The 23,286-nt window shown below is 40.6% G+C and overlaps 2 protein-coding genes and 1 long non-coding RNA gene across 3 annotated transcripts in view; 1 reads left to right on the plus strand and 2 right to left on the minus strand.

Annotated features, from left to right (window-relative positions):
* Positions 1-361: 361 nt before the first annotated feature.
* Positions 362-11,834, minus strand: cusr (Copper-only SOD repeat protein). Its single transcript, XM_052084174.1, has 10 exons — positions 11,638-11,834; positions 6,884-8,966; positions 6,268-6,367; positions 5,492-5,560; positions 3,500-3,604; positions 3,282-3,414; positions 2,821-2,935; positions 2,514-2,638; positions 2,189-2,272; positions 362-726 (listed from the first exon to the last, which is right to left on the minus strand). The coding sequence occupies exons 1-10, from the start codon at positions 11,672-11,674 to the stop codon at positions 641-643; spliced, it is 2,937 nt and encodes a 978-aa protein (XP_051940134.1). The 5' UTR covers positions 11,675-11,834; the 3' UTR covers positions 362-640.
* A 5,631-nt stretch (positions 11,835-17,465) lies between these two features.
* On the minus strand, positions 17,466-19,213 carry LOC127613257 (uncharacterized). The gene is made up of 2 exons (XR_007966126.1): positions 18,961-19,213; positions 17,466-18,089 (listed from the first exon to the last, which is right to left on the minus strand). It is a non-coding gene; the product is annotated as an uncharacterized LOC127613257 (long non-coding RNA).
* Positions 19,214-21,307: 2,094 nt separating this feature from the next.
* The window catches only part of add3a (adducin 3 (gamma) a), a 59,973-nt gene continuing 57,994 nt past the window's right edge, over positions 21,308-23,286 (plus strand). Inside the window, exon 1 of the mRNA XM_052084178.1 lies at positions 21,308-21,586. The gene's annotated coding sequence lies outside the window, so the exon portion shown is untranslated. The remainder of the gene's footprint in view (positions 21,587-23,286) is intronic.

A 23,286-nucleotide genomic window follows, 5' to 3' on the forward strand; every position in this document is an offset into this window, starting at 1 on the left:
TTGGCATCATCTCCTATAATGCCAGAATTGACTCCTGCATGCACATCAAAGACGATTCGATATCATTCCACTTTGAAATCTTTGATTTGGTTCGATGCAATCGCATCTTTTAAAAAAAATGATTTTCTGGCTCAAACCATTTTTGTCACACTGCTAGTAATCAAGCTGCATTAAATGTTGAACGGCTTGTAGAAGCAACTTGGCCAAGGATGCCTATTTTATTGCAACAAATGTGTATATTTTGGCCACAGATCAGCATTTTATATGTACTATGTTGACCGATTTGCCTTAGTGTCTGTCGCAGCATCCTGTTAAGACACTGAGAAGCACCATGTATGTTCTTGTAAAAATCAGTGACTCATTGTATACAAATATTGGATTTTATTCAGTACACTGTACATAGATTTATAAAAAAAGTTAAATGCATACATTAAGACAGAAGTCTAGGAATGTTAAAATGAACATCAGCAAATACTGTAACAGTGAAAATGGTGTGTCGAATGAGTATCCTTATCATTTTTTAGAAGTCACATGAGGATATTATGCTGTGCCGACTTTCATTCCAATGAACACGTTCAGTTCAACAAAATGTGGATGAAGCAGAGGTCGATGCTTGGTGAGGCAGGGGCAGACATGACACTTAATCTGTAGCGAGTAGTTGATGCTCCGCAACAAACATCAAGCCAATGAGAATGCTTCCGGGTGCCAGCAGTCTACCAGAACTTCCTGTAAACATCAGATCAGGTTTTTCACAAAAATTGTTCAATTTTTTTTCAGATCAGCAAATAAATTTTTTAATCAATTAATTTATTCTTTCTACTGTTTCTCATTATCGTGTGAGCTGGAGTGCTTTCCAAACAGACTTTTGGCAAGGGATGGGACCCTGGACCGGTCGCAAGACATACCGTTATGTACAGTGGTCAACAATTTTTAACTTGATGTCTTTATCAGAGATGCACATCAACCATTTCTGGATTGTTTTTTGCACGGATTCAGAAAATTCTACAATTACTTTTACACAACAAATTGATAGATTACTAGTTTGTTCAAGTAAGTGTGAACATGGTAACATTCATTCATCTTCCGAGCCGCTTGATCCTCACACTAGGGTCGCGGGGGGTGCGGGATCCTATCCCAGCTGTCTCCGGGCAGTAGGCGGGGGACACCCTGAATCGGTTGCCAGCCAATCGCAGGGCACACAGAAACAAACAACCATTTGCACTCACACCTAGGGACAATTTAGAGTGTTCAATCAGCCTGCCATGCATGTTTTTGGAATGTGGGAGGAAACTGGAGCACCCGGAGAAAACACACGCAGGCCCGGGGAGAACATGCAAACTCCACACAGGGAGGCCGGAGCTGGAATCGAACCCGGGACCTCTGCACTGTGAAGCCGACGTGCTAACCACCGGACTACCGGGCCGCCCAACATATTTCTTGCAAAATCTCATTGGTATTGCATGTGACAATTTGACATTTCGGTACAGATTTTAGCAAGGATCATTGAAGGTGACACATGATTTGCTTTTGTGGACCACATAAAACGACATGGCGGGTATGATTATGGCCCCTGGCCCTCGAGTTTGAAACCTGTGATTTAGAGTGTTCTAACCTGCCATGCATGTTTTTGGAATGTGGGAGGAATCCGGACCACCTGGAGAAAACCCACGCAGGCACGGGGAGAATTGAACCCTGCACTGCGAGGCCCGCGAGCTAACCAGTCAACTACCATAAATAATTATAATAATTTATGACATTAGGGTTAGCAAGAGGTGGAATTTTCTGAAATGCAACTGCTATAAATTAGACCACATGGTAAAATCAGCATTATGCAAGCTAGCTTTTTCATCAAAAGATAAATATATATTTCTCAAAAACATGATGTGCTAGAAAAAAAAAAATTGGATATTGTTTAAATCAGCATAAAAAATGCATTTAGGGACACAAAGCCATCTGTTTCCAATGTGCTGTTTACCAGTCTTTTTATTCTGATTACAAACATGGCTTGCTTAAAATAAAATACTTCTATGAGGCATCACAGTGATTCAAGTCATCTCAGCCACAATAAAAAATGTTTGTTTTTTTAAGACCCATGGTCAAGAGAGGTTAAAACACACAGACTATTCAGGATTGCGTATATTCACTTTTGAACACCAGCGTTTCACTTTATTATGTAAAGCACACTTACTGGGGTTGCATTCGTCTGACTCTCGGTAGCGGCCCATCAGTTCACTAGTTTTGACTGAGCTCAGAAGATCCGCACTGACTTCCCCTTTGAAGAAAGGACAATATTCACTGATCCATCCTGTACACCGTCCTTACTGATGATTTACAATACATCAGGTACGAGGAGATTATGATCAATCGTCCAAATGTCCAGGATTAGTGTCTGGATTTTTGTGAGGATTAGAATGCAAATTGTTTGTTGTAATTGGGAGGACGCTCACAAGATACTATATCTTTAAAAACATCTAACAAAGAGCCAACTTCTTTTGTAACGTCCCATAGCATACCTGATACCATAAAGCTGACTTGCTGGCATCTTCCTTCAACTACAGATGTGGGAGAGGAGCTCAAGATGGTCACTCTTGCCGTTTCCATCTGCAGGACATTAGCAACACCACTGCGGAACTCGTGTCTGGGGGATTTAATGAAGTTTTGTTTTGGGGCAATACATTTTTAAGTGGGTAGAAATTCGACAATTCCAACCGACACATGCTATACGATTTGAAAAAGTAAAATTTGAATGGTAGCAAATACAGGATGTTAAGATCTAATACATGAGGATAATGCACCCTCGAAGGACATTTTTATACTTGCCTACTAAAGTTTCTAACTCTGGGGAAGGTTTGGTCTGCAGAGGGAGACTCTGGGAAAATGTCAGCACATGCAATGATGTCATCACCGTCCTTCAGCACCAGGGATCTGTTGACCACTGAAAAAAAAATTTTTTTTAGGGCGGAGCACTTTGCTGACTTAATTGAATAAAGATACATTTCAAACTCACATCTTGTATAAACAGACTTGTCACAACGAAACAGAAACATGAAATGGAATCCCTCTCGTTTAACTTGTCTGACAGCCATGATAGTTTCTTATCTCATTTTAAGTACCCTCTGGGTTTACATGCGAGTTAATTATTGGCAGGTGGTGAAAAGCCATGACGTCATCGCACCAGGGTGCAGGACTACAGGCCCGATGACTAGCCTCATTATATTGGCTCTGTTCCGACAATACCGTCGCGTGGTCATGGCGAGCGTCATAAAGGTGTGCGTTATCACCTGTGTGATCCCCAGATAGCTGAATGATACTGTCAGTGTAGAGCCGTTCCTCCCTCAGGCTGACTGCGCCGTGTCTTGCCGAGAACTCCCCAACCACACAACTCAGGGGGTAGTCAAGAGAGCAGCTCGAACTCTGAAAAGAGGATAAATATAAATCCGTGTGTTTCGTGGTTATTGAGTAATGATTAGTCGTCACAATCGAAAATTTTGAGCCCTACCTTTGAGGTCATGTTAAAAGGATTATATGGTCCCTGGTAATTACACTGTCTGTTATCATTGGCGCCGATAAAGTTACTAGATATGAACAGTGATGCCTCCGTGAGCTGCAAGGAGACAAACAAAAAAAAACCAAGCGTTAGTGCATTCTTTTTATTTTCCTCGCATCACACCTGTACAGTGATGAGCGCATATTTCACTAAGGATTTAGTAATGCAAACAACAAAAGTAGGCGACTGTGTTCTCAACGATTGTTTTATTCCTGCCATGTTGTCTTAAATCAAGCATTTGACATAAAACATTTTTTTCCTGGTTCTCACATATCACACACCCCACATGAGTATGACTGCGTATTTCTTTCACTACGGATTTAGTAATGCAAACAACTTTGGTCCTTAATCTGAAAGGCTAGTTCCCTTCATTTACAGTAAGTGCATGCAGGTATGTAGGCCACTGCTTTCTCCGTAACTCATTTCCACCATGTCTATCATTATCATTACTTTATCATTGGCCCAGTATGTAGAACACACACAAAATAATTTTTCTTTCCGGTAGTACGGGCTAAACTAGTATTGCAATAAAAAGCAACTACGATAAACAAGGGCATGACATTTAAGTATCAAAAGACTATCCGTAATGCGAGGGTACCATTGGGCAGTAGTACCACCCAATGACATGAATATTAGACTACCACTCTCTTGCTACAAACTACGCCATGCCTTGGCCCCTTCTAATGATCACTGACAAATTCATCCCTTCCCACATGCTGCAGTCATCTGGCACTTGCCTACTCTTCATCCAAAAATACAAATTGCAGATGTTTGGTGAGCGCAACAGCCCACTTTCTCTCAAACTGCTCAAATGCCATCTGTACACCAATACATGCAGTCTAAAATAACAAGAATACAATGCCAATATTCATACATACAGACACAGGAAATATCTGAAGTTTGATCTATTATCTGAAACAAAAAGAACGTGAAAAATGTTTGTAGGCTAATTTATGGCCCACTTCGTTGATTGAAAAAAAAAGTTTCTTGAATTTCCTCAATTTTATTTCACCAAGCAGTTGTGCAAATTAAAATCATCTGGATCCAGGTGTGTATATATATATTCTACATATACTTAATATATATCTAGAGCTAGATTTATTTTGTGTAGCCACTTGAAATAAATTAAACACCAATTTTTTTTCACTGTAGATCTTTCATCAACAATCATCTCAGGTCACCGATTTTAAAACCGCAGTTACCTTCTGATTTCCAATCAAGGAAGGAAATGCACTTTTTGATTCGGTCATGTCAACAGCCATCATTCTTAATGAGGGTGACTTGGCACTTGTTATTCATACCTGTTATGTGGGTCACTGATAGCTCAGTCCTACTTTTCATTTCTTCCAAATGTCTTCTCTGGTGATCGTATCACACATAATTTTCTATTTGAGGTTTCTGTCTGCCATTGTGGTTAGGCAACATGATGAACAAAGATGAACATTGTATGTCTGAACAATTTAATTCTGAAGATTACTTTTCCTTTGGGAATGGAGTCGGGGGAGGGGAGATATCCATTTTACATGTAATTAAATTTCTCTCCTTGAAGATTTATGATTGCATTTCAATGATCCAGTTTAAACAGAACTTTTTCAATTGTTGATTTTATCCTTTGTAAATTTCAGTTTGAGATGGCTCACAAGTTGGAAAAAGACAGACGGGAACTAAAGCTCAGAACAACTAAGGTTTTACTGTTTTTTTGAAAGGAAGTCAAGAAACGCCATTCATGCCAATTACCTGCTCATTCTATCAAATTAAAAGACAGACAATTTGACCTTAAACTATCCTGCCATCCATTTTCTGATCTGCTTGATCCTCGCAAGTGTGCTGGAACCTATCCCAGCCGTCATCGGGCAGTAGGCTGAGGACACCCTGAACTGGTACTGAACCGAAACTAGTGAAAATAAAACAAGCAACACATCTGCACATGAATGCAATGCTTACATTTACAGCTTGTAGATTCACCACCAACGTGGTGTCACCGCTACTTCCATCAGGAAACATTTGCTGGACCTAGAAGAGATCAACAATTGCTTTGTATTAATTGCCTCTCTGCACGCTTTAGAAAGCCAAAGCAGAATGATCCTGATCTTAAAAGCGGGTTTATGGTAAATCATTCACCAAGCCTTCACCTCACACACAGAGGGGAAAAAAAAGCTATGTTGAATTTACTCCATTTTTTTTCTCCATCAATTGTTAACACAAAATAAAATTTGGATCCAGATGCATTTTTTAGGAGATGTATAGTCTACTTAAAATGTATCTGGATCCACATTTCATTTTGTGCTGCCACTTGACAAAATACTGAATGGGTTCAACACACCATTTTTTTTAGTGCATGCAATACTACTTTGTTCGCTCTTTTCCATAGATGCTGTCGGGCTCAGCAAGGTGCCTCTGCAAGACTGCTGACAGACACAGCTGTTCTCCTTTTGAGCTTCATAGTTCAGTCACAGGGCATTTAGGTTCGTTCCGCTTGTAGATAGATGCCAAGTTCAACTATTGATCTTGATTTTTTTTTTTAAACCTCCATCATGCAAGCTATTTTGCCACAGGCATAAGGAATTCACCGTCTCATGTTTTGTGGCAGCTTGGCTCAAGTCAAGTTGCGGCTGTCAAAGAGGACTGAATTTTACACATTTTTGCACTGTGAAGATTTTTTTACATAACTGGTGAGGTGCAACACGTCGGAGTAGATGTTGAAAAATTGCAATGCTTACCATTCTGACGGTGCCATTTAAAGAGCCATTAAACACAGCCTTGGCAATGGTCCACTGTCCATCTGCATTTTTTTCAGCAGATATGTCAGCACATTGCATCCTGTGAAAAAGGCACATGGTTGTGCATATCAATGAATGAGAAAGGCCAGGGTGTTTTCACACAGATTTTGAGCGACTAAATGAATGGAAAAATATGCATTGTATTAAAACAAGGAGGGGGTCCGTTACGTAGTACAATACATGCCTTTATACACATATCAAAAGGCAAGTCAGATCTATTTCTCTAAGAGCAGGTTTGACTGTGTGGTGAAATCACATGCCGGCTCATTACAAGTTGAACAAGAGCTGAGGTTACACTGTTAAAAAAAAAAGTGAAAGTACAATTTTTCTTCATCAAATGTTAGCCCAAAATAAGCGTCGGAATCCAAATACAATTATTTATTTTGAGTGGTAGTCCACATAAAATGTATCTGGATCCAAAGAATCTTATATCGTGCATGAAATTGAGAATATTCAACACACAATTTTTTCAGTGTATATGCATGCATAAAAATCCAAAACTTTCTCCTAAATCATCTCAGATTAATTTCAGTGTTTCATCAACAAGTGTTCTCACCTTGAGCCATTGCTGTAGTGAATCACAACAGATCTTCCCACGATGCTGTGGGGCCCAGTTAACGGCAGGTTGCTGTCGCGATACAACTCCTGCGCTTGATTCAGACCAGTCAGCAGACCAAATTTTCCACTGATATCACCTATCTCGTACTGGTCAACAGTGCCGTTTCCAGGCGCAGGGGACAGTGTTACATTGACAGACAGTGGGTTGTAGTGTCCCCCAATGTTTGCAGCCGAGCATGGTTCTGAGCTGGTCGGTTTGATGGGTAAAATGTGAACATGGTAGCCACCAGCAATGGCATTCAGGTTGGACAAGGACACAGATATATTGGTGGGGCCATTTGGGACCGACTGGTAGAACTGAATTTGTCCGGTTGACACGCCGGGGCCAAACCAAGATCCGAGGAAGGCTTTGGGTACACGCACCATCGTGATATTTGCACATGCAATCCTTGGCCCCGCTCTTTCTGCCTGATGTATGACCACGGCACGATTAATCAAGCCTGACCCTTGCAACCAGGAAGTGACATCAGTGAAGAAATGTTTGGCTTCGACTCCACCAACTGTAGAACTGAGGTTGAGGATATTGTGTTTACTGGCAAGGTCTCCGACTTCACAGGCTACTGGACTGGATGTGCCACAATGGAGATCATAACTGTTATCTTGTGTGTCAATGCCGAAAGGGTTCCAATGACCTCCTGTTGTGCTGCAGCGCGTCTCATCATCGTCCCTTTCGGAGCTGATGGGGTACATGTGGATATGCCAGTTGTGGTTCCTGGTTGATGTCGCTGTGGGGTTTCCATATGACAAATCCACAAAGATGGATACATCAGATAGGGGGTTGTCCTTCAGTTGGGTGAACCACATATCACCAACCACTGGGCTCCTAAACCTAGCCCTGGCCACGATTACCTCACCAGGATAGCCGATGCTGGCGCAGACGTACCTGGCACCATCTGTTAGGTGAATCACAACAGACCGACCAACAATGCTGTTCTGTCCAAACAGAGGAAGGTTGTAGTCTTCAAACGTCATTTCCACTTCATTTTTAGTCGCGAGGGACATGTGCTTTGAACTGAGGTCTCCAACCTCGTACAGGTCATGTGTTGATCCAGGCCCGGTGGGGTATGTCGGGGCGCTTGTGTTGACGCCAAATGGATTCCAATGGCCACCCACATTGTCGTTGGAGCACGGGTTGGAAGAAGACGACCTGCCTGAAGGAACAGGAAAACGGTGGACATGGAAAGGCCCGACCCTGCTCTGCAAGTTACTCAGGTCGACCTTCAACTCTGTCTGATCGAAAGGGGAAGCCTGATGGAAGCCGATAGCTCCATGAATCCCTTTCATGTCAAATCGAGCACTCACTCGTTTCTCTGGCACACTATAAATTTGAGCACAAATGAAAGTTGAACCTGGGCGGAGAATGAGAAAGGCCGTGTTGTTATCGTAGTTCTTTAAGTCCAGGCGAGATTTCCCAGGTTGCAAAGGCGTTCCAATGTTAACGACACTCAGATTTGTCAAAGCTGAGGCATCCAAACTACTGAGAAGAACATTGCAGCTTGTCGCTGAGCTTACTGAGCCAAAGAGTGTCACGTTGGTCGAGGATGCGTTGACTTGACCGATTGTAACGAGATCTAGTAGCAGCCTTGAGTTGTTCAGTCCAACGTTACGGCGAATATAAACATTACCTGCGATCTCACCGGTGAACCTCGCCTGACTTGTCAAAACTGTTTGACGGCTACTTACAACCGTGCATACATGACTGCTGTTACAGGTCTGTAGAGTCAGCGAGAGATCATCCAGGTTTGAGCGCTGTTCAAAGAGACTCGACACATTGATGCTGGCGCTTGACGTGGGATCAGCAGTGAATGTGAAAACACTGGAGCCAACGTTTGCCACCGAGCACGGCTCAGCAAAGTGACCATACATGACCGGGAACTCTGAGAGGGAAATGTTCAAGGTACTGCACGATCCGGCACCAGTAACGTTCACAGTGGCCGTCTGGGCTGTAGAGTTGAATTGAACCTGACCCAAGACTCCCCCCATGTTGATCGGTGCCAGGAACTGAACACAGGAAGCAAAACCTAAGAAAACACACCACAGAAAAAGGACTTCATAGCGGAATACAGTATAATTACAATTTTCAGATTTTTTTAAGATTTGTTTTTAATCAGTGCAGCATACACATCAACTCCAAAGGGCAAGTCAGCCTCAAAATTTTCCAAGCTCAATGCTGGCCCGACAGCCTAAAAAAAGGCATTGTGAATAATATCGCATTTGTGGAATACGAGTTCAGCAGCAAAATCCAGTTTGTGTCAATCCCAGAGGCGGCATTTTGACCTCTTCTGTCAACTGAAAATGACCTCACAGTTGCTCAGGCAACGGACAATCATAGCTCACCTGTTTTCAGAGGCTGAACCATGATTGGTTGTGACCTGAGCCCGAAGCAATAGTGAGGTAATTTTCAAATCGGCAGCCAGGGGCAAAATGACCACTCCTTGAGATAGACATTGATGCCAAATTCATATTCCAGAAACAATAACCTGCTCTGCCAAAACATTCTGAAGTTTTTCGAAATTCGAGAAAGCAGCTATGATTTAAGAGGTACCAATTTATTCAAAAAAATCAAAACAAGAACAAACATCAAGCAAAGAAGTGTATCTATCAAAGGTGTTAATCTGTGGAATAATTTCGAAACTGACCTGAAAATGAGTAAATCGCTTGCCGAGTTAAAAAAAAAAAAAAGTACAAACAACCTACATCAATCAGTGTAAAAATGATAAATTCTAAACGTTAAATATAATGATAAATCAGAACTAAGTTGATTAATAGAGAAAGATATTGAAATATCCATTATGAATACAAGAGAAAATTTAAACAAGAGTGCCACGGTGTGCATGTATAAAATCCTGATACAAACCAAAAGTTGTAAAAATATCACGGTTAAGGGTAAAGTATGAGCCTTAATGGAGACTTTTTTCTGATTGATATAAAAATGATTTATTAGATATAAACGCATAACACAGGGTAGGACTAGATGAGTTTTTTACTTCTTCCTACTCCCTTGAACATAACTGTTGAATGATGACTGATTTCTTTCTTTTACTTTTTTATCTACCTTATTTTCTGTCAAATTATTACTGTATATGTTTTATGTTCAATAAACAAACCAAACCAAACCAAGTCAAACTAGTGGGGGTGCATGAAACGTCATTCTCCCAGTCGGAGGCATATAAAATATCAGATTAGCTCAAATCTTGAAAATGGGTTATGCGAAAGGATACCAAGAATTCTGTAACCACACGAGATCATGTAAACCAATCCTAGTTTAATCTGGGTCAAACCTTCTGTTAGAAACATTTCAGTAGGATGTGGATAAATTTGATCCCCGAAAAACAGGATTATCCAGATCCCGCCAATGAGCAGAAATTCAAGAAAATGTTTGCAAAACTTTTGCATTGGACAAATAATCTACTTTTATCATTTTCTGTCTACACATTTTAAATATATATTTTGCACATGTTTTGTTCAGCTGTTACGGCGATGAAGTGGATAAATTAGACAAAGGCAACCATTGCCATAAGCCTTTAAAGCAGGGGTGTCAAACTCAGGTCCTGGAGGGCCGCTGTCATGCATGTTTTCAAAGTCTCCCTGTTGCACCACACCCGATACAAATGATCAGCAAGCTCTGCGGAAGCCGGACATTTAACCTGTTCATTTGAATCAGGTGTGTTGCAACAAGGAGACTTCGAAAACATGCAGGACAGCGGCATTCCAGGACCCGGAGTTTGACACCCCTGCTTAAAGTAACAATTAAATAAACATGGGAAAAAATATTTTCCTCATAAATTAAACCCCCAAACAGATTTAAATTAAAATGATTTAATCAATTTTTTTGTCACTCACTGTACATTACATGACTTTATACATATTTTTTTTTCTGACCTTGTTCAAACTATCCACAATGTGTTTTCTTGTATATTTGTTATTAGTTGTGGCTCAGATGATGAGTGTTTAAAAAAAAAAAAAAATCATAGTTGTGGATGCATGTTATTTTTGTGGTTCACAAATTCAATTAATTTAAAAAGAAAAGATTTCCAAATCTGGATCATTTTGTTGCAGATTACATATTTTGAACAACTGGCCCCTGGAGAATAGTTTTGCCTGTGTTTTGTTGTTACCATTTTTGTACTGTATCTGCCTCACAATATATTTGTCAAAATAATTGCTCTGAAAACAATCATTAAAAAAAAAACTTCTGGCCATTTTGACTTTTGTATCTTGTTTTTAAATTCTGCCTCTCATAATCTTAATTAACTGAACTAAACATATGAAGAGCAAGTGGGAAAAATAGGTATGGTTTCATTATAAGGATGTAAACGAAATGAATTTGAGGTAAAATAATGAGCTTTAAACGGTGCACTGGACCCAAAGCAGCCTAATGTCAAGCAACAATATGTCAAACTGCATAATTTAACATGAAAATTACACCACAAATTACACATTGTGGAAAGAATATTAAATTAGCTACAAAATCCGAATGGGAGTCTTAGGTTTTAGTTCAAAGAGAGATTCGGCTGACATGTGCCATTCTCCTTGCACAATAAAGTCATCAGTCTATTATTATAATGAGTCAACCAATTGAAGGTTACTGGATAAAAGACCAAAGACAAAAATAGTACCACTTTTAATTCTGGAAAAGTTACTTTCAAATTTAAACTGTTGAACATTAACATCAATGAGAAACATACTCACCCGTGAAGTATGTTAACAGGACAATCAAAAGATACATGGCAGCAGATAAATTGCAGACAAATGCAAAATAAGTCGAGTTTCTTGGTATGAAGTGTGCATGCACAAGTGCATTCTATAAGAATGTGTCCTGTGGGACTGGTTTGCAGAAGTGTGCAAGCTCTCTTATACTTCAATAATTGTGCCATCTGTCTGTGTCAGCCTGCGATTGGTTATCAGGACTGTTTCTGCTGTGCTCATTAGGATAGGGGAGGGTTTAAGGCAGACCAGTGAGACGTGGCCTCTTCAACTAGACAAATGAAACCATAGAAATACATTCAACATTTGAATATGCTCAGGTGGAAATAAAAATAACAATCGATTACCTTTGTTAGTGCTCAGTCTTTGGTTGTGTTGTTATGCATCAAGAAAATTGAGTTTAAAAAAAAAAAGTCAGAAATGCTATAATTTAGTACGCAGGTCTGGTTTACATTTCAAATTCACCGCCCTGGCCTGGTGAATACAGCTACAAGAAAAGTGTGGCAAAGCAAACGGCAAGATCTTTTCCACAGAATACTGTCGAATGTCGGAGGTGTGGAGCTGATGTTTTCTTGGAATTTTCTTTTTCCTCTTCAGTTCCACTTCTCAGCACACACGTCATCTGCCCTTGTGACCGGGCTGAGGAAAGAAAAGGGTGGAAAATAGTAACATGTTCTAAGAATAGACCCAATGACCCATCATTTTGGCCTGTTTATGGTAGGCCATACAGTTATTTACTTCCACACCCCAGAGGGCATGTGAAGTGGATTAGGTCCTTCATTTGCCTTGCTGTGGGTAACTGATTGCTGCAGAGGCTCCAATTGTTATGTGACTATTTCTGTGTCCCTGCAGAAAAGACCGTGCAGGGTTGCTCTCTGCACTGGTTTCCACTTAAAAATATGCACCGCAACACAAATTCTGAGGGTGAAGTATGCAAAGACATTGTGTCAAGCAATGGTGTCAAGCGGATGTCCCTTTTTGAGTTTCAATCTCAGGCTCAAATTTGTGACCCGTCAAGTCTCTACAGAGTCCTCCTCCCACAATTGTAAAGGTATGTCACCTTCGTTGAAGAACTAGATGCGAAAGTGAATGTTTGGCTGAGATAGGCTCCAACCCAAATCTCTCGAAAGAATTCCGAGACAAGGCTGTACTGTTTTGGCCTCATACGGAAAAAGTATCCAAAATGGAATATTTCTCTCCACGATTCTCGTAATATTTGTGGGAAATATTGTGTGCAAATAAAATTCCAATACACTGAATTGCCTTTGAGTATTCAATACAACAGCTTTGGTCTGCAAAACTTTTGCCAAGCCAGTATTTGTGGACGTCCTTGTAACACCACACATGCATGCCATCTCCTCGATCTTTTTCAGTTTTAAAATAAGCTCAATTACGTAGCCATTTTAAATCAGCAGGTATTTAATCTGATTCCTAGTCGAAGCAAAGAAATACACCTTTGACTTGGTCATGTAAACAGCTATCATTCTTGACGTGGGTGACTAATCAATGGTTTTATAATAACATTAGGCGTTGGGTCGTAGGTCATCTCTATAAGAGGAGGAAGTCGGGTGACCCCCCATGCGTCACGATATGATGAGTTCCAAATCAGCGCTAGCTTGCCCCTCCTTCCCGGTGTCTATTGTAATGCCTTTGTGTCATTTGCTTTGTTGTTGCATTGTGTATTCAGTGTCCTCGTTGTCATGAATGCACCTTATGCTGTATGTGTGCGTGTCTGTCGCTTGTAAAAGCAGCAGCACTTTAATGTGTCCTTTAACTGAGAAAAGGATAAGCAGTTAGGAATGAATGATTTATGTATCACAAATGATTTAATTCATAAACCAGAAAAAGGAGTGGGCATTGATTCACTGGGTGGAGTCCTTAGAATTTAGTGTATCGGGAGGAACCGTTTTTAAGAACTTATGTAGCTAGTGTAATTAAGCAAACATGTAATTAAAGCCCTGATGCGTTTTTAAAAGGGTGTTGTGTTAATGAAAGGTTTTAGAGAATGGGTTGGAACGGATTCATTTGAAATAAAAGATAACACATTCATCCGTGAGTCATCTTGCTATGGAAATGCTTTTACTTTCGTTGATGTCTTATTCCAGCCAACACTGTCTGGCACCTCATGTTGTTAAGTGTAATTTCAGGGTTTGTTTCTTCATGTTTCTCTCTTTTAACACATGCCAATATCAAATAATCTTGAAGAAGATAAATGTTTTATGTTTGAATATCAAATGAATAAAAAGCATTGTGTATGTGGGTTGTATCGCGTTTTACTACAAATATCAGCTGTTTTAGGTTCGTGGTTGACTAATTCGATGCGTGTTTTACCTAAAGGTCTACTGACAACTGCCGTAAATGAAGATGTGCAGTTTGACTAACAGTATTCAAATTCTTCACGTCCTCTAGATGGCGCCAGCGCAGCATATTTTAATGAGTCAACGTAGTCAAGCAGCAAAACGACTGTACATACAATACAGCAGGTCTTTTATTGGTTTTGCACGTCGCACAATGTTTAAAAGGTGTGACTGTAATATTTTTGGTCATTTTTATTCTTTCATACACAGCATATTTTGTTGTTTATATTCTATCATACAGGGAGGCAGGTCAACTGTAGATGACCCACAAGGCACGGGGGAAACCTGGACCAGAACAAAACGTCTCAACGAGCACTCTCAATTCTGCGTTTAATGCCAAACAAGCATAATGAGAAATGGAATGCAATTCATAATAATTCCTGCATCGCGATCGAACTTTCACTTCAGTCAGAGGCAAGACATGAAACAACAAACTTCGCTGTGAAGTTTCTACTGTTTAAATCTCCACGTACTGACTGGCTTTTACGGTAGGCATGCCTAAATCGGCGGTACTCTGGGTTGGAAGGAATTCTTTCTGATGTACGTCAGATGTGTGGATGACGCGTGAATGAAGCTGTTTATGTGAATGCAACCGAAAATAAATGGGGGGAAAAAGATAAGATAAGCTAAGAAAATATATCTTTTATTTGTCCCACACTGGGGAAATTTACAGCCTCCAGCAGCAAGAATGTAGGAAGAAAGACGAAAGAAGAAAGAAGAAAAAAAAAACAACAAACACCGTTTAATTACAGTAAGTGCAATATAAACACAAAAAGGATAAATCGCAGTGCTATTTACAATCGTCTTACAAAGTTTACAAAACGCACCTAGATTTGCTCTGCATGGTGTATTTCTACACAAAAAAAGGGTAACATTTGCCTGAAATAGAAACTAGTAAAGTTTTTCACTCCCATCATAAATAAATGGCCGAGTTGAAAAGATTCAGAGCACCGGACTTCTAGCGAAGAGGCTAACCCTTCAGTTGAGTAGTGTGGGTGGAAGGCAGACTACTCTCGGATCTGGTCGCCAACCAGTTGCAAGGACAATATACCTAGAGGCGAACAACCATCGACACCCTCATCAACACAGTAACTGAGTGGGAACTGTCCCCACAATTTCCTCACACAAGTCAAGCGAGTGTACCACGAAATCAGTTACCTAAATCAAGGATCTTCAATCTTAACGATCTGCATTCAATCTTGATATAATCTCGGCATTAGCCATCTGTACGACCAAAACTGTCATCTCTCACATTTCCATCCATCCATATTCTGATCCGTTTATCCTCATATGGGTCGCGGGCGTGCTGGAGCCTGACCCAGCCGTCTTCGGGCAGTAGGCGGGGCACATCCTGAACTGGTTGCCAGCCAATCGCAGCACAGGCATCGACAAACAACCATCCGGTTCACCCTCACACCTAGGAACAATTTAGAACGTTCTATTAACATACCCTTCATGATTTTGGAATGTGGGAGTAAACCGGAGTACCCAGAGAAACCCACGCACGGTGAGAACATGCAAACTCCACACAGGAAGGCCGCAGCCAGAATCAAACCCGTCACCTGTGCAATGTGAGGTCGACGAGCTAAGCAGTCGACCACTTTTCCACCTCTCACATTTCCATTACATAAAAACAAAACAACTTCCTTCAGCCGGAAAAGTTTGTGTGTCACCTCACCTCACCTCGTTTGATATAAACCTGTAAAATCAGAGGTGAAGCTCATCCAATGTGACAAAGCTTGTGTGACAGAAATCAATGCATTGCTCCCAAGCTGCTGCTGTTTTCTGGTCTTCTTATTGACTGAAAGTTACATAAATCTAATTTTATCCAATTATTGTTTTTCATGCCTAGACTAGACATGCATATCTATGGGTTGGAGAGATGGTCTCAGTAGATTTAAAGTTGTACATGTGAACTTGTCCAGAGGACTGCGATGACTTCATCATGACCTCACTGTGTGCTGCTTCGCGGCCTTATTAAAACCATGTGGCTCTGGTTGCTGTGCCTGCTGCAAAGTGATTGAATCTTAGACCACAGGCTTTTTTTTTTCTTTGTTATACGACGAGCAGGGTTGTGAAAAGTTTTTTTAACCACCTATCCAATCACAAGATGGAACGATTGCCATCCATCCATTTTCCAAACCACTTTATCCTTACAAGGGTCGCAGGTGTGCTGGAACCTATCCCAGCTGTAATTAATCGGTAGGCAGGTTGCACCCTGAACTGGTGGACAGCCAATCACAGTAGACGAACAAGCATCCACACTCACACCTCGGAACAATTTGAAGTGTTTCATTAGCCTGCCATGCAAGGTTTTGGAATGTGGGAGGAAATCGGAGTATCTGTCCATTTCTTATTGCATTTGACTTCATACACCAGATAACGTTTTGTTTAACCCTTTTAGGGACAGCGGTTATGACAGTGGACAGTTTATCATGTTATCAGGTTACAGGGTGCACTAAAGGGTTAAAAGGCGCAACAATTTGGTTTCTGTTTTGAATGCCTACATAAACGAACACTCACACGCACACACGGTGATTAATCGACTTTGGTAGAATTAAGCCCGGTGATTGTTGCAATGAGTATGTGAAGTACAAATTGCTCCTCAGTCGTCTTTTCAGTCAGCCTGTGTACCAAATGATGACCTCAACCTCTCTGAGATGAAACCCTGTCAACGCTGCTTAACTCAATGATGTTCCTGAAAACTTGTTCAGCAGGTTTATTTTGTTTGAGTAAAATGGCTTGGAACATAATTTAAAATATATTTTTCTTCTCAAGTGTGGCGCTATCCGAGTGAATTACAAATGGAAAAAACCAAAACATCTACTATGAATCTCATTTATAATTTAATTGCACTGAAGGAAAACTGTGATTATATTGCATTATGGGTTCAGATTCAAAAACATTTGCAGAGTGTTTATACAATTTGTATAATTTTTTTCTCGATTTTGTCTGGATTCTGGCAGCAAAGTAGCGTTGTGCTGTAGTTAGCACGTCTGCTTCGCAATGCTGAGGTTTTCTCCAGGTACTTCAGCATCCTCCCACATTCCAAAATAAAATCACAATTGTGTTGGTGACCACATAGAAAACTGGTCAGAAAATATGACACTTTTGTGAAAACTGATTGTCAACGCCCAGTGTTGTGTAGTGATGGTTACACAAGAAGCAATGTTGCGTTATGTCCGGTTCAAGTGATGGCAAAATGACTTGAGAGGAACGATCCCACCTGTTTGACAGATGTGGACAGACACAAAGTCACAAAGTCAATTCAAGTTCATTTCAATTTATTTCATCTCAGCAGCACTCAGAAAACAGACTTGTAAGCGCGCGCATACTGAAAATACAGTAGCAGTCAGGAGTTTACATTTAATCATCATGGACAACAATGTCATCTTCATTTGCTGATTTTATTAATTTATTTGAGCCATGTTTTTGTCATGGGTGGGGGTGGGGGGGTTACGTGCATGCGTTTTATTAAGTATTCAGATCCGTGGTTCTTAACCTTGTTAGAGGTACCCAACCCAACCAGTTCATGTGTACGTTCACCGAACCCTTCATTAGTGAAAAATAAAAATTAGACAGGGATACAAAGAGACTGGAGGAGTCACAGAAAGACATACATGGAAGGACTTGATCAAACACCCGTTATGAATTACGGTATGCCTTTCAGCTTCTTCTTAGCGAACAGCAAGTTGTTCAAAACGTACTGAAACAAAGTTGAAATTAAAGTCAAATTAAGTTTAACTGCAAATCGGTGCCTTTTGTGTTTATCTTAACTTTACCTGAAATCTGAATATGTATATAAATGTATAACCACAGCTGTACAACACACACAAACATCTACACCGAGTTTCCACAGAGGATGTGTCTGGATGGAGGCATGCAGAGATACAGTTGGACGTGTGTCACAGGATGGAGGGGCTGTATTTCCTTTATCTCAGCATAGGAAATAACTGCATCGGACCCATCTTTTGTTCTATTCTTCAACTGATATGCGTTGGGTTGGAGGTTACACAAACATCGCAGAGATCATGGCCATGTGATATCCTCGAGAACCATTTTTCGGTGTCCTTTCTGGGCCTAAAAGACACAATTTGGTATTTGAAGAGTAATTGTTGGAGACTTTTCAGATGTGCGATGTTATCTTGTGTACAATAGAAGTAAATAGTTGAATCCTATGAATTATTGCATCACTCTCGACCTGTTGCTCTGCATGGTTTCATGGCCTCCAGGATATGATAATAGGAGGAGTGATCATAAAGGTACGTTCAAGAAGAAAACCTGAAGAGCACCTACTGTCAGACGATGGGCTTGTAATTCGTTAGTGACCTTGAGTAAACAATTTTACACCTATATTCAGACAATTTTACTTGACTTTATGTTACAATGGGAGTGTCAATGTTCGATACATGCTATTGCATATTTTTCTTGCATTCAACCAAGTCCTGAAAGCTTTAACTATCAATTGAGCAATTCCTTTACGATAGAAATGTTGATAACAGTATCCAAAGCTATCTAATGGCCTGCCATTTGAGCTTTTAAAAAGACATACAGTTCATAGTTGGTCTGAATTTAATTTTCATAACTTTTGGATGCACAGGCATTACATACTGCTTGTCTTGCCAGCCACTAGAGTCATTTGTGACACATCAATTCCTTCTGCGTACAGCTTGTTATGAGTAATGGTGCCCCGATATTTTTGATTTGCTGGAACGAATGTGAAAACACTCTTAAAGCTGCCTGTTTGTGCCTGATGTGAACATGGACGGATTGGAACATGCCTGCTTGGTGATGAGAACGTGATATTCATTCCGTTCCACCTCATTCCACCCCCTTGTTTTTGTTATCCAACACAAGTCAAACACACCGGACAGTAAACACCCTCTACGGTAACTTTTCAATTCCTAATCGTAAACTTCATGATTCAAAAACAAAACCAAGAAAAACAGACCTGGCACAGCAGGTCTCTCACGTCTCCTCAATCCATTCTCACTGTGTCGAATTCATTTCGTTAGTTCGTTGTGTTAAACTGTGAATGAAATCACAGGATAGCCGGCAATATTGATGCCACTGCTTCCGGGGCTGTACAGTCACATCCAACACATCACAGAGGCTACCACATTGGCCAGCAGTGTGCATTATTTAACTGTACTAGCTGCCGCGATATATGTGAACAAATGCAGTGGCCATCTTAAGGCAGGATTCACATCTTCACACACTTTCTCAAACTTGAGAAATGGTTGAAAGTTGGGGGCGAAACAAACCATAAGGTAAGAAAACCCACACAGGCCTAGAGAGAACATGCAAAATCCGCACAAGGAGGATCCACTGGAATTGAACCCGGTACCACTGCACTGTGAGGTTGACGCGCTAACCGCTGGTACACCAGGCCGCCTGCCATAAAATATCTCAGTTAAATTTAGCATCGCTGGAGCTCCCGCACAAAATAATTGTTAAGACAGAATTGACAATTGAGTTTGCACAGCGTCGGTGGTATTTGGGGATTTTGACATTTCAGCTACAACTACGATTATTGCGGCTATTACATATCTTTCACCGCAACAAACCTATAATTCAGTTTTTGACTCTGATACAACATTGATTGTGGTTGCACAATTTGTTGCCAAACATTGCTTTGAAACTAATTTAAGAATTAGGTCATTGTTTGAGAACAATCCTTAATTGCTAGGTGCCTGTTATCATTGGAGAGGAATGCAGGCACAACACCCTCCAAAATAACACGTCACACATTCTATCAATAGCTCTTATGTTCTCAGACAGTTAACCAGCTCTTCCTGGTGTTGACACAGTTGGTGTTTGTGCACTTGGCATAGATGGGTGTCAAGGGCAGATAGAGTCCCATGGGTCATCCGCCCCTCCTCATTTAAACCACGACAGTAAAATGGCCTCTTTGGAGTGAAAACCACTCACCACTGTGACCAACAGCAGATATGCTAAGGTACACATGGTTTCTCCCCATACACACTCAACATTTAGGCCGAGAAGTATTTTAACGGTTTTGCTTTTTTTTTTTTTTTGCCTCTATGTATAGTAATACCATATATATATATATAATATAGTAATACTGTTGAAATTTAGAAAGTGCAACCAGAATTTCTCGAAACTTTTAGGAGTTTCACCCAACTGGCTTGTCTTGGCCGTTGAAGACTAACCAATGTAATTTCCTTCCAAAAGTTGTACGTTGCTCTTGCCATATTTTAAAGTAGAGCGCAGAATCTTTGTCGTGCTCAAGGAAAGAAACAGTTGGCAACGCAACCTAAGTGCAAATGTCAGTCTAGACCAGGGGTGGGCAAACATTTTGGCTCGGGGGGCCGCATTGACTTTTAAAATTTGACAGAAGGGCCAGGTCAGCACGAGCTATGGCACATAAAAAAAACTGCATTTGTTGACAGTCCATATCAAACATCAAGAGAACCAAAGCATGAAAGTACTGTATTAATATACTTTTGAAAAATGACAACAGTGTTGTTGATGACCTATTTTAGCCAGTGTATTGCTGCAGATGTGTTGTGATCAGACCAGTAGAAGTAGAGCGATACAGAGGTACTAGGTGGTCGAAAAGACCCCCTCCCCCCCCCCCCCCCCCGTGTTCTGCAACTTCAAGTCAATGCGCCACCTGGCGGTGAAATGCCTGTCATTACAAGTCCAATTGAAATGAATGCAATCATTCACATCGAACCTTAATTGTGGACCAACCTTTGGCGGGCCGGATTAGAAAGACCAACGGGCCCGCGGGCCGTAGTTTGCCCACCTCTGGTCTAGACAGTAAAACTAATTGCAAACCACTGGAACCACGACAGTAAAAGCTACCCATGTTCTGTATAGATTGTTTTGACAGATGTAGCAAAGGTTAACTTGTAGCAATTATGAGAACTGAAAAGTATGAAGAACAAAAGGAAATGCTCAAGATCCAAAGAATATCTCACATGTGCCCAAAAATGACATCGACAATTTTATGGCATGGGCGTGTATAAAGGCAACCTTAATAAAAGGGTTGATTAGTAAGCTGCTAAGCATCATGAGGTGTGTCGACCTTTCGACTTTGCGGGCATTTCCTACAAAAGTGTTATGCATTGTGAAGGGATAATCACTCTAAACATAACTGGGCCGCCCCCTTTGCAACAAATTTCTTGTATTGAAAGATCTAGTTATGTTCCATGGGCAAGTTCAATAAGGCTTCTAAGAGATTTCTGTATCACCATGCCCTCATTTCAACCTCTGCGCAACCTGTAAGAACCCTTTTTGATTGCATCATCAGAGCAGCTCTGTTTTGAGCATTATGTTGCACCATAACGGCCACACGGGAACCGTGTCAACTATACTCTGGCGCTGTCAGTTCCCCTGGTCAGTCGTTTTCTCTGAGACTTTTTTTTTCTCTGCAACTGTCTGACTTTATTTCACTGCTGAAAGTAGAGAGAGACATGCTCCTTTTTGAGATAAATGCCACGATGAAATGAAGGAATGAAATACCCGTTTCTCCTTTCAAACGTGCTCTTCCATGCAACTTGCTCTTCCAGTCCTGGTTTGGCAGTGCTCCAAAGTCCAAGGCTTGCAAGGTCAGTGAAGGATGCGAACATTCCTCATCATGTGTCACATAACACTTTCATTTTCTTTTTCATATCTTTCAACGATTACTGGATTGGCATTTTTCTCCATCAGAGGATGATCATCTTTAATTCCTGGTCTACATACAGACATGCAAAATTATACATTTTCACTAGCACCGGCACTTAAAAAAAAAAAAAATATATATATATATATATATATATATATATATATATATATATATATATATATATATATATATACATATATATAGATCTAAAATGTCAAAGCAATTTTCAATGTGAAAAAATCGGCAGTATAATCCACCGGTGTCTAAACTATGGCCCGGGGCCATTTGTGGCCCACCATCCATTTTTCAACTAAAAATGACATTTGACGTCAGCCGCAAGGTTCGTTTAAAAAAGGTGAAGGTGGGCAGAATGAGTCGGCAGGGTGTCAAGAAAAACAAGTGTGGTTACTAGTAATACATTTGTTCAAATATTGTAGAACTTTTTGCCACATTCAAAGATACAAATAGACCATTTATGATGAAAAGAATAACACAGTGTATCCTCAAAACACTGGAATAAATCAAGGTAATTACATTTTCGAGGCAAAAATAAAAGTACAAAAGAAAAATACTACTACTAAGAATAATATGACACAATAGCCACATAACTGCTGAATCAAGTCACCCAGCCCCTCCTGTTGTTTTTTCCACATTTTCATCCCCTGCTCATCTCTGTTTCCCCATCTGTGAGTGTTAGTCATCTTTTCTTTCCTTCTCGCCCTCCTCCGCTTCTCTTTTTGTCAGATGAGCTTTTCCTCCACTCACCAGCCTCACCATCAAAGGCATTTGAAGTCTTTTCATATTTTGATGATCCCAAATGTCTATCCGCATGCAAGCCTTTTACCCTGAACGATTCGGCATGCATTTTTATTTTATTATTACATGTATTGCATGTCAATGGAACACTCTAAATTGTCCATCGGTGTGTTTGTGAGGGCGAATGTTTGTTCATCTGTGTGTGCCCTGTGATTGGCTAGCAACCAGTTGAAGGTGTATCCCTCCTCATGGCCGAAGACAGCCGGGATAGGCTCCAGCATGCCCCCTCATGAGGATAAGGGGAGTAGAAAATGGATGGATGGATAGTTCATAATGCTGTCTGATTTATCCATAAAGCGTCCATGACATCCAGTACTATATGTATACTTTTGTCACTCGGTCGTCCAATATAGGTATTTGTGATTGTCGAACTCAATTTTATTATTGACTACAATTCACATGAACGTCAGGCATGGCATTATTGTTGACCTCGGAACTATTTTCTTGTGATGATCTCCCAAGCATGTGTTGTTAATAGTTTCACATGTCTTAGATCGTCCTGTGGCTGTGTTAACAGCCACTGATTGGTTGTGAAAATGATTGTGTTTATTATCACAATGGGTGTTTCCCTGATAAATAACAGCTGGTCGCTTGATGAGGCACCATCCACAGCCTCGGTCTGAGAAGGACTTTTTCATTTGTGTGCATGCACTCTATTTGACTGTTGATGATGTCGGGGTTGAATGATTTTGGATTAATAATCTGTTGTCCACACTAAAGTGATGATAGTCTAATTGATTTTGATTACCCCGCTCGGCTGAACAGTAAAAGCATCGCATTTTCCCCTGTAATGCCACCGAGTATTAACACGGACATGTGCTTAAA

This window comes from Hippocampus zosterae, chromosome 13 (genome assembly GCF_025434085.1).
Source record: "Hippocampus zosterae strain Florida chromosome 13, ASM2543408v3, whole genome shotgun sequence".
In the NCBI taxonomy this organism is placed as follows: domain Eukaryota; kingdom Metazoa; phylum Chordata; class Actinopteri; order Syngnathiformes; family Syngnathidae; genus Hippocampus; species Hippocampus zosterae.